This window comes from Poecilia latipinna, unplaced genomic scaffold (assembly GCF_001443285.1).
Source record: "Poecilia latipinna isolate Pla-1442-1.1 unplaced genomic scaffold, P_latipinna-1.0 Scaffold1730, whole genome shotgun sequence".
In the NCBI taxonomy this organism is placed as follows: domain Eukaryota; kingdom Metazoa; phylum Chordata; class Actinopteri; order Cyprinodontiformes; family Poeciliidae; genus Poecilia; species Poecilia latipinna.
Window position 1 is genome coordinate 41,982 of NW_015114346.1, and position 18,599 is coordinate 60,580.

General features: G+C 37.7%; 1 protein-coding gene across 3 annotated transcripts in view; it reads left to right on the forward strand.

Moving 5' to 3' along the window:
* wwc1 (WW and C2 domain containing 1) overlaps positions 1-18,599 on the forward strand; it is a 58,523-nt gene that overhangs the window by 9,937 nt on the left and 29,987 nt on the right. For all 3 annotated transcript variants that reach the window (XM_015060616.1, XM_015060617.1, XM_015060618.1), the window contains 5 exons: positions 8,601-8,710; positions 8,791-8,994; positions 9,664-9,740; positions 9,984-10,063; positions 12,356-12,485. In XM_015060616.1, coding sequence (XP_014916102.1) covers positions 8,601-8,710; positions 8,791-8,994; positions 9,664-9,740; positions 9,984-10,063; positions 12,356-12,485 — 601 coding nt within the window. The remainder of the gene's footprint in view (positions 1-8,600; positions 8,711-8,790; positions 8,995-9,663; positions 9,741-9,983; positions 10,064-12,355; positions 12,486-18,599) is intronic.

The window sequence follows — 18,599 nt, forward strand, 5'->3', positions numbered from 1 at the left end:
AAAAAGTCTTGTTTATTTCCATCTTGTTGCTCTAATTTTGGTGTTGAAACTGTTTTTCAATACCACAATACTGGTAAATATCAGTTTTGCATTATTAATAACTGATATTGGTATAGTCCCAAACTTTCCTATCAGTGCATCCATATTCAGAATCTCTGGTAAAAATACATGAAAGAATAACTGGAGTAAAACATGCTACTGGATCTTTTCTTTATTGACTGGATAAAATAAATCTCATTATGAAATGATAGTTTTTAACAAAAATCACATGTGCCATATTTATTAGCATTCCTAATAACTTGTATAAAATAAATGTGACTGAGATATTTTCACAATTTGCATGCTAATTCTCTGAGTTGATCAAAATGTCTACAACCTTTGAATTAGTAATCCTATAAATATGAGGCAGTAGAGACCCATAATTAATTGACACTTAAAAAAATGGGAAAGACGGGAAACATCCTGTTTAAGTAAGGCAGATGTGTGTTGATTTTTGTAAGTCGGGAAATGGCTACAAGAAAATATCTGCATGGTAAGAGAGTAGCACTGCAGCTTAGGGTCTCTAGGAAAATGTTCTACCATCACAAATAGTCTTGGAGTTAGGCTAAACATCACTGCAAGTTTAAATGGAGCCGTGTGTTATGGCACAGGAGCATCACTTTTCGAACACATTAGGTGTTTTGTGCTGGATCCAGAGTCAGAGATTGTTGTCAAAAACTGAGGACTGCCTTTATGGGTAGGATTTTGTCTTGCTTTCTAGATGGTTAACAGAAAGTCACATTATGTTGGTTTTGGTGTAACATAACGTTTTATTTGTTGTTTTGCTAGTCATATTACAGATGTGTCAAATTTAGCGAAAACTCATCAGATGTTGTGAATGAGTTTTATTAGAGCTGGAGGCTGAACAACAGAGATCTTTGTCCTTCCTGTTGAGGTTGAGACACATTTTTTTTCCTACTGGTTCTGCTTTAACCACAATTTCTCCCCCCCCCCCAACTTGACCGGTTACTTAAGACCCCTCAGACTTTGGCACCGAATCCCTTGGCTTATGTCTGGAATTTTGAAGAACTTTAAGCTGATTTCTGCCTTCATCATGTAATGATTTATTTAAAGATGAGACTTTATTTTTCTGTCACTGCAGGTGTTTCGCCTTGTTGGCTTTTAAGACTGCTGTGGAGAGTCGTCTCTGCAATAGTCATGATTCCATCTTCCTTTACAGAGAAATGGTTTTAGCTTGTTCTGGGTTTGTTTAGTTTGTGTGAGCTTTAAGTATCTATATTTTGTTGTTGACTTGGGAAGAAGTCCTAATATCCAGAGAGAAAAAATTTAATGGCGTTATGTTTTTAGTGGTTGTAGGATTTCTCTTTTGTGTTTGGGAAAAGACTTCGAGCAATTTTTCCTTCTAGCGCAAGACGCATGCTTTAGCTTTGGTTGTATTTACCCGGAATGCCCTGCACTGCAGTCTGCTTCCTACTTTTGGAGCAGTGACCGGTCCGTCTCGCATTCACATATGCATTCAAACCACACCAGAGTTCACTCAACTGAACCGAGGCCTAGGCTTCACCTAGAGTTCACTTTTTTGGTTTGCGTCAGAGTTTGATTGCACATTCACTCCTTCACAAACAAACCAGACTTTCAAGACAAATAAACTAAAGTTTGATTAAAGCGGACTAAACAGGGCTGGTGTGAATGCACCATTAGTCCTTCAGTGATTGATTGTAGCAAGGTCTTCCATCAGTCTGTTTTGGAGAGCACACTTTCTTCTTCCATTATCACATCAGACATAAAAATGCTCAACAATCTGAAAAGAAGCCCTGTTCTGGTTCTGTTCTGGGGATGACTGGTACCTCTGGAGAGGAGGATTCTTCATAAACCGAAACACAGTGTCATTTAAAACAGAGTTTCTTAAGTTAGAGAATTCTTCACTCCACAGATGTCTACAGGAGTTCTGTGAATAACTTCTCGAACCTTTGACAATATGAGTTACAACAATATTTATTTTCCTCGTGAGGTTACAAAGTTCCCCTCTGCGTATTATAAGCCTGGTGGGCCACAAGGCTTTATTTTCTCCCCTGGCATGCTGTGCGTTGATTGTTTTTTTTTTTTAATTAATTTTTTTTTATGTTTGGCTTTTTAAAGCCTTCATAGTTGGTGTTTATGTATTGCTAATATGTTTTCCAATATCACATTATTACCTAGAGACATTTTAAAATTTTCTGTCAACTTTAAACATTTTTTAACTTTAAAAATGTTGAACTAAATTGAATTTCAACTAATGCTGCACAATACACTAGTCAAATTTTTAAGATTTTTATTTATATAAGTTTTAGAAGCAGGTAAACTGAGCAACTGTTATGTGATGCCAGAGCTTCTGTTGCTTGTTTGTCATTTTGAACCATCACTCTCTGTCTGTCTGTTTAGTTTCAGTCTAAAGCGACATCGGCTCGGATTCAGGTTTTTCCTTATTCAGCTCCACGTTTCCAGCTCAGACACGGTGGAGGGTAAAAACCTCCAGCAGAGAAACAAACATGCATTCCTTAAACACACAACGCCAAGGAGTGAGCAGTGTGCGGCCTCACCGACCAGAAAGCTCGATTCATGTGAAATCCCTTTCACTGCCTGCCAAGGTGCACGGGGTCAAAGTGCAGCGTGAGGCCCTGCAAACTGTTAGCTGCTGCTGCGGCTGGCTGATTTATTATTTTTGCTGATTTATTCTTTACTCTAATTTATTAATTGATTATTAATTTCTGATTGATCCTATTTGCATATGTACTCTGCAGCTGTCTGCGTTGCAGACGCCAGCATCAGATTTATCTTGTCCTGCACTGAGTGCTTTAACAAAGCACTGCTACAGCGGCTCAGACGCATGTTGTGAAAACACTTACTCGACGGATGAAAGCAGATTATAGAAAATATTACCATGTTTGAAGCTGTTGCATTTCAAAAACAATAAGGGTTATTTTCTTGGCTGAAGATTCTGTGTTTACTCCTGTTTGGTGTAAACATAGGATGCAGGTTAAATCTGCAGCGCTCAAAAGGAATAATCAAAGCAAGAACTGCAACGAGGTGAAAATCACAGCTTAGAATGTGAAAATGTTTTCAACATTAAATGTCTGCACCTTACAGAAGATTTCCTCAACAATGTACAGATGTGTTATTGAGGAGATTATGAGAAATAAAACATGCAACTGGAACACCAATGAGGTGGAGATAAATTAAATCACAATGTCGCTCAGCTCAACAATGCCTGGGCGATAAATTGATTTTCTTGATTGATTGAATTCTCTTTCTTCAGATTACATTTTTGAAACATCTGTACTTTTTTTTTTTTTTTTACCAATGCTCTCCCTTTGGTTTCCATAATTTAATGGGATGTCAGCAAGCCCAGAGCTTGTGGTAAAATTCTAATAAGTCTGCTAATTTGACTATATTCTTGTAATTAAACAAAAATTCTTGTAGTGTGGCCCAAACACTTTGTCATACAACTCACATGATGACTGAAATAAAAGCCATTTCATTCATAACTTCTTTTTTAGAAAAAAGCAAAGAAAAAATGGATCTGGTACAAAAAATATCTGGTATTTTATTTTTTATCCAGATCGTCCAGCTCTGCCTTCAGGTATTTCCCACTCTGACATTACGATATCAGTAATAATCTGTGGTCCAGACTAGTGATCCAAAGTTTTCTGTAAGATCATGACTTAGTTTTTCCATAAGGCTTTAATGTGATATTTTGAGTCACAGTTTTGCTGCCTTGGAATGAAGAGGAAGCAACATCAGCTGAGATTGCTGGAATATTTTCCTCTGGTATACTTACCTGTGCTTACTGGAAAAATGCAACATGTTGGACCAGTTTTTCGTTCACTTGTGGAGGGAGAGAAAAACCCCCGCCGTTGTTTGGAAATGTTAGGAATCCCCTGTCTCTGTTTGCTCTGGTTTCTACCTCAGCCGCCTGCTGAACTTTCCATATTTCTGAAGAGAATGAAAACATGAAGAGTTGAGAAGATGGAGCCAGCTGAATGACGGGATGGTTTGAATTCCCTGTGGCAGTCAGCTAAAAACCCTCCCATCACTGTCCGCTCTCAGGAATGAAGACGGACCGCCTGCCTTTTGTCCCAGACATGGCTTTGAAAAGAGGAACATACTGCAAATATCTGATGGCCTTCATTTTAATACCTGCAGCTCTCTAAATTGAGAGAGCTTTTCTCACTTTTTTTTATTATTCTTCCCATCAAACGTTTACCCTCTGAAAACAAATCCACTTTTCATTAATGATTAAAACCTTTCTGCAGCTCACTCTGCATACTGAGAACTCCGCTGAACATTACAGAGACAAATTAAACCTGGTTATAAATTCCTGTGAATGCAGCATCATGTGCTGCAGGGCTGTCGTCAGGCGACAGGAATGCCGTCGGTCAGATAAGACTCAGCAGAAAGGCTGTGGCAGGTTGTTGCTTTCACCATCCCAATGCCAGTTATTCATGCTGGATTGTCCCGTGAGTGTGTGTTTGTGTGAATGTTTTACAGTTGGACCTTGAGCTGCTGTGAAATGCAGTTTGAAGCAACTGTGACTCTGAGGTATTTGGGCTGAGTCACCACTCAGCTATCCGGCTCACCTCCCTGGGTGTTTTTACTGGAGCGGTTTGCATCGTGGAGCCGAGCCGTGGAACACCTGGGAGGCGGAGGTTTATTTATAGAAAGAAATAAAACCCCTCCAGGTTTCCTGCAAGCTGATTTTTTTTTATTTATTTTTTTTTTTAGTTTTTGCTGACAACATGTCACAGAAGTTGTCAGTTTATCAACTTTTCCTCTTGGTATTCAATGTCCACAAATGCTAAAGAATACCAAAACCAGTTTAGCTTCAGAAAAACAACCAGTTTGAAGCAAAAAAGCTGAAAATAAGAGATGAAATCTTCTGAGCAGTTTAAGGAGTGTTCTTTGCAAATTAACTCATCTTAGTATTTTTTTTTTTTGCACACTTTAATGTATTTCATTGTGATTTTTACATGGTTGACCAGAAAAAGTGACCAGAAAGTATAAATGACTGGGAAAATTTATCACAAATTACAATCTGAAAAGTGTGGTATGCATTGGAGTCATTTCATCTTTACCAGCTTTGCACAGCTGATCCTGAACTTCCTTACTATTCTTTAGAATTTGTCAACAGATTCTTGACTGGATTTAAGTCTGGATTTTGTCTAGGCCATTCTAGCACATGGATATGCGTGCATCCACCATTCCATTGTAGCTCCTCTCCAGTCTCTAAAAGTGTTTCTACCAACATCATCCTCTGTTTGTCATCTCTGATCAGCTGCCTTGTCTCTTTTGTTGAAAAGCTTGGCCAACAGCATGATGCTGCCACCACCATGTTTTGTGTTCCATAACTTTCTCTTTGTCCTTTGTTTGTTCCGTGTTTTAACTGTTGAAAAATCAGTGGTAAATTCATTTTGAACTTTTGTTTTTCTACTTTAAAATGAACCAGAAAGGACTGAAAACTCTGGAAAATCAGGAAGTGTTTCATATATACTGCTAATTTCTCTGTATTGCAACATCACTTTACGCAATATGCGTATTGCAAAACACTGCCTGGACTACAATAAGTGTGAAGTCATTATGATATGATATTTATGGATGGTATAATACATTCAGGATTTCTAGGTTGTAATATTTAATTAATGCAGCATGAATAGTTCTAGTAGGTAAAGGGGTGGTATGGTGGTAATTTTGTCAAGAAGCTATAACTACGTTGTTCATAAAATGGTATTTTTTTTCAAAAGGTGAGTCTTTTGAAAAAGTCTTGATTTAGAGGAACTCATTGTTTCGGCATCTTTGCAGTTCTCTGTAAACTCCTCCCAGATTAGAGCAGCATAGACACTGAATGCTGCTTCCCCATGTCTGGTTCTGGGGATGCTTGGTGGCAATAAACCCTTTGAAAAGGAAGAAACACAACCATTTAAAAGGCTGTCGTTTGTTTGACTTTTATAGATTCAGATAGAGTGTATATAACAAAAGTCAAAAATCACAGCAAATTAATCCAGGATTAGAAAAGTGCATTTTATAATTGTTTTACAATGTTCTTGGACTATTGTGACAAACTAACAACTCAATAACCGGGAAGAAGAGAGATTTCACAGAAACATGTCCTGGATGAGTCCAAGCTCTGCTAATCTGACTGAACCAGTAGTCTGACAGAGTTTGAGCTACTTTACCAACATGAACCTGTCAAATGTCAGTATCTTGATGAGCAAATCTGGAAGAAACTAACCCCAAACAACTGACATAGAGGGTTAAATCTTTAATAGTTTATATATTATACAATATATTTACTACCACTGTGTCACATAAAGCAATGATTAATCGAATTAATTGTGATGAATTATTGAAATAGTTGTCAATGAATTTAGTAATCATTAACTGACCTATACAGACTCAAAAAGGGGCAATTTCCTGAAAAAACCCAACATTATCAGAGCAGTATTTAAACCAGAACTGTACAAAATATTATGCATTTAGCTTTTAATATAAAAAGAACTTGTTTTCCCCAAAACTCATCAACTGGCCTGGTTTTAGCTTCACTTTGTTCAAATTCACTAAAGGAATGTTTTATATTATTGCATTTTAGTCAATAAAAAATTATTGTATTTAAATTATTTGCTTAATTGCATCTTTTAATGCATTTATAATATATAAAAAAGGCTTGAGTGGATAAATGACAAAATCTACAGAATGTGTCTATTTTTAAAAATCAAATTAATCGATTAATCGTCAGAATAATCAATTACTAAAAGTATTGTTGGCTCCAGCCTTATTATTAATATCCAGTGGTGATTTGAGTTTTAACATGAAACTGTTGCTTTTCATCTCCATCAGTTCTGGTGAATTTCAACACCGTAGTGCAGTAGTATCAGGGGTTGCCATGGAAACCTCCAGGCGATCCGTCAGCATCACTTGTGGAATTCCAGGGGCCAGTTTCCTCCTATTGTGCCCCTTTAGATGGGTCCCCCCACTTTTGCCTCATCCCCTTTTTCTCCTTCCACCTCCCCCCTCAGAGGTGAATGGAGGACTCAGAGGAACAACAGACGGTCGGATCCCCTGCCCCCTGAATCCTCTCTTCACAGACACAGTTGGCCTGAGACACGTGTTTCATTTGACTCAGACTTTTAGAACAACTCCACTGCTGCGTCTTCTGTTTTTATATGTCGCAGATTTCTGTTAATTAACCAGAAAAAATCTCAACTCTTGAGTATAGAAGGGTAATTTGTTGATTTTTTTTTGGACGAATGAATTGTGTCAACATCATCCAGGAGCTGCTTGGTTTAAGATTCATCCTCAATTGATACCAGATCTGAACAATTTATGATGGTTTGGGTAATAAAAGAGACAGAAAGCAAGGAGGGAATGTGTCTGAGGCTTTGTACACATGTAGCAAAGTCTTTATAAAAATAAAGTAGAAAAGATTTTATTCACATGAACCCACACAAATATACCTGAGCATTGTTTTAAACATGCTAAAACTTATGTCAGCCTGCCACCAATCATTATTTTGTTAATTTGTGTTGACAGATAGATTGGTTGCACTACTTTTAAAAAGCATATTAGAACCAGGTTGCAGCTAATGATTGTTTTGGTTATTGATTTTATATTAAGGTTTTATTGGCTCTAGTGGCCTTTATTTGATAGTTAATTGACAAGAAAGTTGGTAATGAGAGATGGGGAAAGACATGTAGCAAAGGTCGCCAGGCCGGGAATCGAACCTGCGACGGCTGGTTGAGGACTAAGGCCTCCATACATGGGTTGTGCTTAACCCTTGCGCCACCACAGCACACCCATTATTGATTATTTTTGATGATTAATCGATTAATAGGATGAAAAAAAAAACATTCTGCAGATTTTTCACCTCAGTCATTGTACGCAATATTAGAAATACATTAAAAATGTAAATAAGAACAAAAATCATTTAATTTTTGTAATCAGATTATAAAAATTTTTTTTTACTTAAAATGCCATAACTTAGCATTTCTTTTACAGTACGCTTGACTACTTGTAGCAAAGGACGCATCTGCAGATAAAAAATACTTCCAAGATCAGCATGTGAAGATCTCAACACTTTCTGTTTGACTGAACATCAACACAGTGTAGTGCTGATCTGGTGATTATTTTTTTGGATTAACCAATTAACTGGATTGCAAAAGGTGCTTGATATGAGATTGCTCTAAAATAATTTGAACTAGTCCAAGCTATGCCACTTGAGGAGTATTTGTGTAGAAAATATTTCTAGACAAAAAAAGGTAGTTTTTTTTTATATCTTGATTAATGCAATTAATCATTGCAGCACTAAAAAGTATACATTTTTTGTACCGTTTTGGCTTAATTACTTCTCCGAGCGTGTTGTATTTTTTGGAAAATGCCCTTTTTAAGAGACTGCATACCCCACTTAATGATTAATTGATTTCTAAAGTAATCCGATTAATTGTTACAGGCTTAGATCCATCCCAAACAGTTTGGGATGGATTGGGGAATAAAAGAGACGGAAAGCACAGAGAGAATGTTTCCGAGTTTGTCTGTCATGTCATTAAAGTTCTGAATCTGTTTGTTTTCAGGCAGACAAAGCCTCTGACATTCGCTGACTGCATTGGAGATGAGCTGCCGGTGGGCTGGGAGGAAGCTTACGACCCCGTCGTCGGATCGTACTATGTCGACCACAACACCAGTGAGTCGGTGTTCTGGCACCTTGAACACCTGTTTCACCTGAATCAGACAGGTGTCTGATTTTACCTGATTTGCTCTCAGAGCGGACCCAGCTGGAGGACCCACGGGCCCAGTGGCAGCGGGAGCAGGAGGCCATGCTCCGAGACTATCTGGCCGTGGCCCGGGATGCGCTCAGCGCCCAGAAGGAGATCTACCAGGTGAAGGAGCAACGGCTGCAGCTGGCGCAGCAGGAGTACCGGCAGCTCAACGACGCCTGGAGGGACAAGTCCACGTCACAGACAAGCCGTGAGTCAGAGTCCAACATCAGCTTAGCTTCAGGTGTCTCCTATGAGGAGGACGAGAGGTGGAAGAAGAATCACAGTTTGGTTTTCAGTAGAGCTGAAACAATTAATCGTAATTAATTGTGATTAATCAATTATTGAAGTAAATGTCAGTTGGGGCCCTACTTATCAGTTTGTGGGCCAGTTGCGCTGTTGAAATTAGCATCAGAACAGCAGTTGATGTTTTTTGAAAATAAGTTAGCCTTAGAATTAACATTTACTTGATCAGAACTTATTGTTCTCTTTTCTTTTAGTTTAACAATAATTTATCTGCTTCCATTTTCTATTTTTTAGACTTGTCCATGTAGGATTTATTTGGCTACTTTTGTATAAAATGTACAAAAGTACATTTTGTCACTTATTTTGTGTTTTTTTTAATAATTTTTTTAGCATTTTATAGATTATAGAAAAGTATATATTTTTAATTATTTTTATTCTTTCCCCTATTTTTACTTCTTATTTTCTTATTTATTATGTCTATTATTCATTTGTTTGTTTTTCTTTATGTAATTTGTACCTTTTCATTTTTTCTTTACTGTTAAATGTTTACTTGTTATTGTAAATAATTCATTCATGCTATTTTTTAGTAACATAAACGGTACATCTTTTTAACTTGTTTCTTTTCCTCCTGCAGTAAATTCCAGGTCGTCCTCATCCAGCAAATATGACCCAGATATTCTCAAAGCGGAAATCGCCACAGCCAAAAGTCGAGTAAGAGACACTGCGTTGTGTTCTTGAATTCACATTTACATTTGGACAGCTGATGTGTCTGCATAGATTGATCATCAAATCCTCACGCTGGAGAATCTGGAAATAGATCATTGTTGGTTTGGGAACAGTTTAAACCGGCCACATGAGGGATAAAAGACTTTGATAGAAAGGTTGATGTGAGCAGGGATTGCTGTGACTACAGTAAGAGGTATTTCCATCTCTGACTGGTTTGTTCTGTGTCAGGTGAACAAGCTGAAGCGGGACTTGGCCTGTATGAAGCAGGAGCTGCAGTACAAAGAGCAAGGCTTCGAGACGCTCATAGAGTAAGTGTTAAGTGTTATTACGGCTCTCGAGGTGGCAGATGTTTCTGAAGCAAGATATGTAAAACTGGAAAATAATTCAAGTATTTTACAAACTTGAATGGTTTTTATAAACAAGTCAAATTTTTCTCAAGTTTTGTGAAGCTAACCCAATTAATCAGATTGCTCGTGAGTAATCAATTATGGAAATAATCGTAAACTAGTTCAGTATTAAATTAATCGTTAACTGGAGTGTACAGACTCAAAAAAGGCCATCATACATTTTGAAACAACTGTTCATCAATTCGAACTTACAGATTTTGCATGAATAAGATACTTTTTTTCTGGGATAGACAAGTCTGTCACAATAAGCAATAAATCAATTATTTGCTTGGTAAATTAAAATGAGCATGATAATTTTCAAAACAAAGAGATCCTCCCCTTCAATATAATTGAAAATCCAGCATTTTGAGAAACGCTGCCAACATTTGACACACAGTATGAAGTAGTTAGCTTGCACTACCTGCCACTTTATGCCTGTTTTCCATGTCAAAGGTAATGTTTTTTTAATGCGATTTAGTTTTCTGAGCCTTCTTAATCCATTTAAAATATTTTTGTTTCAGTTTTTACATTTAAAATGAAATGTTTTACAGTTCCAGTAATAAACATTCTTTAGAGATTACAGTTTTTTTGATCTTTGAGAGGCCATATTTGCATTAACAAGCCATTATTACTATTATTATACGAGTTGAAAATGGTCTCAAAATGATTGTTTCTGGGAGAATTTATTGTCCAGCAAAATGTGTTACTGTGACAGGCCTAGTGATAAGGCACCAAAACTGACCCAGCCCAGGGGCCCTTAGTCTTCTAGATCCGGCACTGGCTGTGGAATACTTTCACTACTGTGAACTTTGTTCTCTGAGTCTTTTTCTCTGCAAGGAAAGACTGTATAAGAAACAACCTTAGTCTAAAAGATAGAATTTATGAATGGGACAGAAGGGACAAAATGGAAAAACTTTCACTTGTTGGAGTTTGAACCGGCACGTGTTGACGGACCTTAAAATAGGTGTGAAAATGTCGACGAGCCAATTCAGGTGAACTGCTTCTTATCTCCTCAGTTATTGCTCCTGGGTTATCTCACATTCCATCCAACCATTAAACATTATAACGCCTCCATAAACACCTGAGCAGAGCCGGAGCTCAGGAATGCGGTTTGGAGAGGAAACACCTCGGCTTTACAGTCTCCGACTGCAGCAGCTCTGAAAGCAGTGGAGCCTTTCCTCTTCCTTTTTTTTTTTTTTTTTGGGTGCTGCTCGGACGCTGAATTGAGAAGGAATGCTGCGCTGTTTGCCTTGCCTCCTGCAGCACAGTGAGGGTGTCAGGAGGATTAAAGAGCAGCGGTCGGACAGCATTCCTGCACGGCTTTCCTCTACCGTTGCAGCGTCGGACGGCATTTGGTGACCAATCGCCATTTGAAGAAGTGGAACGTCAACAGAGAGTGAGAGACGTGACTTCGGGGAAAAAAAGGGAATAAAATCCCTATGTCCCTAGTTCCTTTTACAATTATTCCAATTAAAAGAGAAATTGGAACGTGTTTTTAAAAACTGTAGATATGTGGTCAAAGACAAAAAAATGAGCCATGTAAATGAAAATGCGTTTTGTGCAGTTTTCAATCCACCTTTGAGGACGACTTTAAGGGGATTAGTTGTTACAGACCAGTACCTCCCTCCTTCACTTCCTCATTCTTTCTCTTTTTTTGTTTTCTCCCTTGCTGTGTCTCTCATTCAGCCCAAAACTCCCTCCCCTCGTCCTTCTCGGGAAGAATGTGGAATGGCCGGTTATTCAAATGAACGCATGACTTGTTCATGTTGAGCTTTACGTAGCAGCTGCTGCTCCTGCAGTTTTCTCAGATGATTGTTTACTGCAACATAAACAATAAAACAAATACAAAGCTGAAGCAAAAAAATAAAAATCACAAGCTATGACCAATAACATTATAAATATATGTCATAAAGTTCTTGGTCTTTCTGAGCTGACTCTGAGTGTAGTTTGGAGTTCGTTTTACAGCATAATCGCTTTTTTTGTTTTGTTTTTTAAACATTATTTTTATTGATGTTCCCCAGAATACAGTCAAGATAAAAGACAAAACTATACACACGAGCAAGAAAAAAACCCAAACTGAACAGTAGGGAGAGATTCTTGATTAATTAAATAATATATAGGACAAAGTGACCCTTTATATTCATATTTGGATTTGTATCATTGACATGAATGTAGATGGTTTTGTTTAATGTTCCTTTTCTTCCTGTCCTCCAGGATTAACCAGAAAGTATCCAACAGCCCATCCGGTTACAAGCTGCAGGACGCGCAGGCCATCCTCAACGAGGTCCGCTCCATTCGAGACGCCATCAGCTCCGGGGAAAAGGAGAAGCAGGAGCTCATGCAGGTAAGATCAACTTGAAGCTTGAGTGAACACAAATACAGAAACAGCAGGATGACACCTTTTTGTTTGCAATAAAGCCGGTTTAAGAGAGTTGGCTTTACCTTTTCCTGCTGGAGCCAGATAAGGAAGGTGTGCTGTGTCCTATTTTCCCTCGTAAAGCCATTGGTTATTTTTGTGAGCTCAAATATTGTGTTCCCAAACACCGAGGTTCGCTAAGTATGAACAAACATATGGAAACCTGTTTCTTTTTGTTCTCATTTCTGAAGCATCAGTTCAGAGTGGAGGAAAACAGGAAACAATTTAAAGTCATAATTGTCTTCTCAATTACACATGTTGATTTACACAAAACCCAAAAACAAGCCATGCTGTTTTTGGGTTTTGTGCCTTTACAATGCTTGAAACATTATATATTATAGATATGATGAATATCTGGAGTCCAGGATTTGCTCTTTTCTATAGCTCACCCCTAAATACTATAGAAACATTAGGTTTTGTCTCTGATAGATGATTTGGAAGGATGGGCATCAACTTAATTGTTGTAACAGAGTATGAAATAAAAAAAGCCTCCTCTGTGTTTTTTTCTCTTTGAGGAGTCAGTAACTGTATCTCCTGTAAGTTTGGTTAAAAATAAAAACTTGTTTATTAACTTTTGGTTTGTTTTCACCCAATCAGTGGTGGACTCATTTCTCCTAATACACTAGTAGTGGACCAAAGTTTTCATTTAACCCTTTAACATTTTTGCATACTTACAAAATGTTTAGCAGGCTTAGCTTCCCCTAAATACTTTTTTTTCCTAGTTAAATTTTAAAGTGCTTATTCACTCGTTTGTTTTGTAGGCTTTCCGTTGGATAAATTTCAACATCTGTGTTGAAGTTTAGTTGTCGACTGTTAAGAAGTCTTCAAGTATTTAGATGTTTATATTTATGCTTTGGAACCCATTGATCCCTGTAGTTTCAACAGAAAGTAGTGTAAGCGCTTTAGCTTTAGCTTTAGCGTTAGTGTTAGCATTAGTGTAACTAGCATTTCTGATTAGTGCTTTTGGGTTAACGCAACTAACTTTTTTTATTTGCGGTGCCCACCACTGTACTCACGCCCAATAATAAATTAAACATTAAGTTTAATTTATTAAACAACTTTCTTTAAAGTCGTATAATATAATACACTATATAATATTAGTGAAATATTTGTTTAATATTAAAACTTTCATTGTTATAATATGAAAGTCATATATTATAAATATTAGTATATTTATAATATTACGACTAATATAAAGTCGTATAATATTGTACAATGTATTGTTTAATATTATACGACTTTAATGAAAGCTTAATTTATTATTGGGCGTTTTAAATCCATCTTCAGCAGAAGTGTAAATGAGTGTGGAGGGCTCTTTAAATTGACTTCCAGCTGCTGTGTCTGGGTTTAAGCCATTAGCTGTTCCCACTTCATCACAGGTCGTCCGTCGTGCTTAACAGTGGGTATAAGATGCTTTTTCACTCTTTTTATCCTCTGCAACAAAGGTTGACACCAAATCTCCATGACAACAGTACTTCCTTCTTCTCCCCCATCAGTTTAACTCAGATGTGTTCAGGCCTTGCTGTGGTACTCATGTGAACTCTTATATACTGGAGATTCCAGCATGGGCCAGGTCAGGCTGATGAGAACTGTTCATCAGAAAAAATTGAGAAATAAAATATTTAAAGCATCTGCGCCACACTGAAGGTGTGTGTGACGTAGATGCTCCCATAGTTCATGAAAGAAAAAGTGGGAGAAGCTCAGATTGGCTGATGACTGGCGCTATCTCAGGAATGGTTTCTAGCATCGAGCCGACGATGATAAACGGAAGTGTTTGGATTTTTGTGACCTGAAATTCCAACAAGTTTTAAATATTTCAGGCGTCATCCTGCAGGGACCTCCTCCTGTCTGCAGCAAGCTGAACATAGATCTCATCTTTCTGTCTGTGCTGTGCTGCATTGAGGTTCGTACTGGTCAGAAGGAGAGGCAGTTATGTCTGGAGGAGTTTAAAGTGTTCCTCTGAGTCTCAGTAGTTCATATTTATTTTGCTGCTGCTGCTTTCTGCAGTGGAGGCTGAAACCACTCATCTTTAGTATCTTTTAGATGTCAACCCAGACCAGCTTCATACACCTCGGGAACTGAATAAACATCAATCACTGGACACCTGCTTGGATACATGCTATGTGCTAAGTTTGACATAAAATTGAGTTGTGGAGTTTGAAAAGCTGCAGCACTACATTCAAAAGCTCAGACAGAATAATTGTCGATTATACTGACGATTAATCAGATTTTTTTTAAAACTGGCACAGTTTGTAGATTTTTCATTTAACATCTTGACCTTTTTTATACAATATTAAGAAATTCAACTTCAAAATTACATTACAAAGTCAAAGAGTAAGAAAATTATATTTTTGTATATTGGTTATGTTGTCAACTCACTAAACGTGCATGAAAATGAAATATTTTTAGTCCAGTTGCTAAAAAGAAATCACACATTAAGTCAGTAAAAAAATTGCTGTGTAACATTTTATGCAAATATGGAACTATTTTAGTTAGCTAGCTAGAGAAGTATCAATCTGTTTTGTGACACATTTCCAGTCTGTGTTAGTTAATCTCTGACCTGCACAGTGTAACGGTAAACACTGGATTTTACTATGAAAGGAGAAAATGGTTCAGATGCAGCAGAATGATGTCTGGTTGCAGCTCCACTCTGAAGGTTTTGATGGATCTTCGAGCAGAAGGATTTGGAAGCTGCATTTGCATTCATTTTAAGATGTTTTCCTTTCTCTATTTTGATGTGATCCATAGTTTAAATCTCTCAGCTCTCCTTTATGCATGTGGAAAGCACTGCAGTGTTAACCTGTCATTTCTGCATGCCTGCAGATCAGATTAAAGTTGCATGATGGGACTTGGAGTCAGCTGATGTGTTTACATGAACTAAATTTACACATTTACAAGGAAACTAAGTCATCAGCCAACTTTCTGTGATCCGTTGATGATGATCAACGGCTGCTCCGTTTAAAGATGTGATGTGCTTCTCTTTCCTCGCAGCCATTTGGGCTGAAAGCATTAGAACGACGAGAAAAGAGCCACTCAATAATGCATGATCTGCCGTCTGCAGCTGGCAGCTCAGTCTGCAGCCCTGTCTCTGTTTCTGCAGCATGTTTGTGGCAGTCATTGTGAAACATTTCATTTTGCTTGATTTAATGTGAGAAGCAGCTGCAGAAAAAGAATGAAGTAAAAAAGAAAGACCAGTGTGAACTAGAAAACTCTTTAGCGCTGCTTTAGTTTGTCTTAGTTCGTTTTGACTATTTGTATTTATATAACTATTGATCCTTATTCTAATAAACATGAGAGATTTTCACAATCAGCAAAATAATCTAAATTTTTATGGCAGATAGACAGATATAACAGTGTTTGAAAGAAACGTATTCAGTTCACTTTATTTATATAGTTCCAATTAAAAGCAGGTCAGCTTAAGGTATTCAATCATGTATGTATTCCATTTGATCCTAGTTATCAAACACTTGGTTAAGCAGTTTACTATTCAAATTAGTTTAAAAAGTTTCTATCTAAAATAATCCAGTAGATTACATTGTGTCATTGACTCCCAGCATTCATTCACTTAACTTTACAGCAATTCCTCATACTGAGCATGCATGTAGTGACAGTAGAGAGGAAAAACTCTCCGTATAACAGGAAGCGACACAGCAAGCAGAAGCAGAACCTGACTCAGTACAAGCACTCATACTATGACCGACTGGGCGTTTGAGAAGACAGAGCAGGGACACAAAAAAGAAACAGATAAACTGATGTAGGAGTAGTTTAAATGTTAATGAAAAGTAAAAACTTAATAACAGAGGGAGACCATTTAGTTATTATCTTAGCCAGTGCCCGTCTTCAGTAAGGTGCCACAACCAAACAGAACGCCAGACCAAGTGTATGTTCTATGAAAGGGAAAAACTGAGAGAAAACATAAAGTTAACAGTTGAAATTTCAGCAACTAATGCAAATTGGAGAGTAGTAGGAGAAGAAAGTGAGGCAGAGAGGACAGTTTGTCCTTCAGTAGTGTTAATTTAGATTCAGAAGAAGAAGAATTAAAATCTTTTGACTTGTTTTTATTCTCTTCTGCCCGGATTCCTTGATGTCGTCATTGTGTCAGCTGAGCACAAAGACAAACGCTTTCCAAGTACAATCATAACATTTATTAGACAAACAAATTAATAAAGCTGACATCAAACAATCAAACAAATACAGGGCTTAAAGAGCTCCGGCCGGGGGCCAGATTTCCGGCTTTTGACCAAACGGTCCACCTCAACCAATCTTCATGGTCCGCCTCAACCAAACTGTAGTCTCCGGGCTTAAAGAGCTCCGTCTGGGGGCCAGACTTCCGGCTTTTCAAACAAAGCAAGCATTGGACCAAACTGCCCGCCTCAACCAAACTGTAGATAATGGACAAAGATGTCTGCCAATCAGAATTCTAGCTCCCGTGTACTTGACCAATGACTGTAAAACGTTTTGTAGAAAAGAAGCGCATGCGTTCGGTTCGGCGGTTAAATCAAATGCGATATGAAAAAAGATGGAGTTTGTCTCACCCGGTAAAGAAACACGTTTACTTGAGAAAGGAATTAAAAACAAGTGGCGCTGGGCAAAGGAAAGGGGACAAGACGGGAAGCTGGCGGAAATTTTTACAAAAGGGGGGCGCTGGAATTTCTTTGGGGGGCGTTTGGTCGAAGATAAACTTTACACCTTACAATCACAACGTACCAGTTTAGACTTTGAGCAACTTCCTAAAACTGTATTGTGTAACATTAAATCATGCTTGGCTGCAGGGGCGGATCTAGAAAAATATTTATGGGGTGGCAAGAGGGGGGCAGGGATATTTTCAGGGGTGGTATATATATATATATATATATATATATATATATATATATATATATATATATATACATACATATTAGTGATGGGTAAATGAGGCATCATGAGGCGTTTCGACTCATAGCAACACTGTATTGATACTGTGTCACTCAATACTGACACCTGCTGGACATTAAAAATTCCTACAGGCAACGTAGTGATTTGATGACCAAGTCTATACAATAAGATTTAAGTCTTTGTATTTTATTGAATATTATACGTTGTATTATGTAATATCTTCAGTTACATTTAAAATATATTTAATATTCAGTCAATAAAGAATGAACATGAACCATAAAGTGAAAATTTAAGTGAATGTGTTTGGACTGAGGATGCATGGACTGTTTTTTCCCACACATTTTTATTAAAAAGTTTTTACAACCTTATAAAATGAAGCCTGTTTCGCTTTTTTGACAAAACTTCTGCTGTAGAAAAAAATTAAGTAAACATTACATTTACAGCGAACCCTTTTTTCTTGGGGGTTGCGTTCCGAAAATAGCCTGTGATAGGCAAAATCCTTTTTTTACAGTTATTACGCAGCATACATACTCTACATTGAAACCAAAGAACAAAAGCTGTTTTCAGGTCAGCGGATGTGCGTGTTCATCAATCGGGCCTTAATCTGATCCGCAGTCGTGTCATTAAAGTGTCTCCTCCAATCTGCCCCAAGAGATTCACAGCTGGATCTACGGCAGAGCGATGGATCTCGTCAAGCGAGCCTCCGATCGGGTTTTGCTGCCTCTGGCCACAGTTTTTTTCAGCTGGCATTCAAAGTTTCAGTTTCCATCTCCTGAATGGACAATCTGTATTAAACACTGTAACGTTATTGGCACTCAGGTAGCGCGGAGACTGTTTTTACCAATCATATGGTCAATCAACCAGCGGTCAATCAGGGCGAAGAACACTGTAGGAAAAAAATCTGCACAAAAAAATCTGCGAAGCAGCGATACCATGAAAAGTGAACCGCATTACAGCGAGGGTTCACTGTATATGAAATAATTTATAAAAAGCAACTGAGTAATTTGTAGAATGGCTGTATATCTGAGTTTATCTGGACTTCATTCTCATGCCTGTCCTCATAATGCCTCAGCATTGAAGAGGCGGATTTATTTAAATAAGACAGCTTAGTCAAATATATGCGACACTTAACCTGCAGAACATAATATGAAAGTAAACTCAATTCAG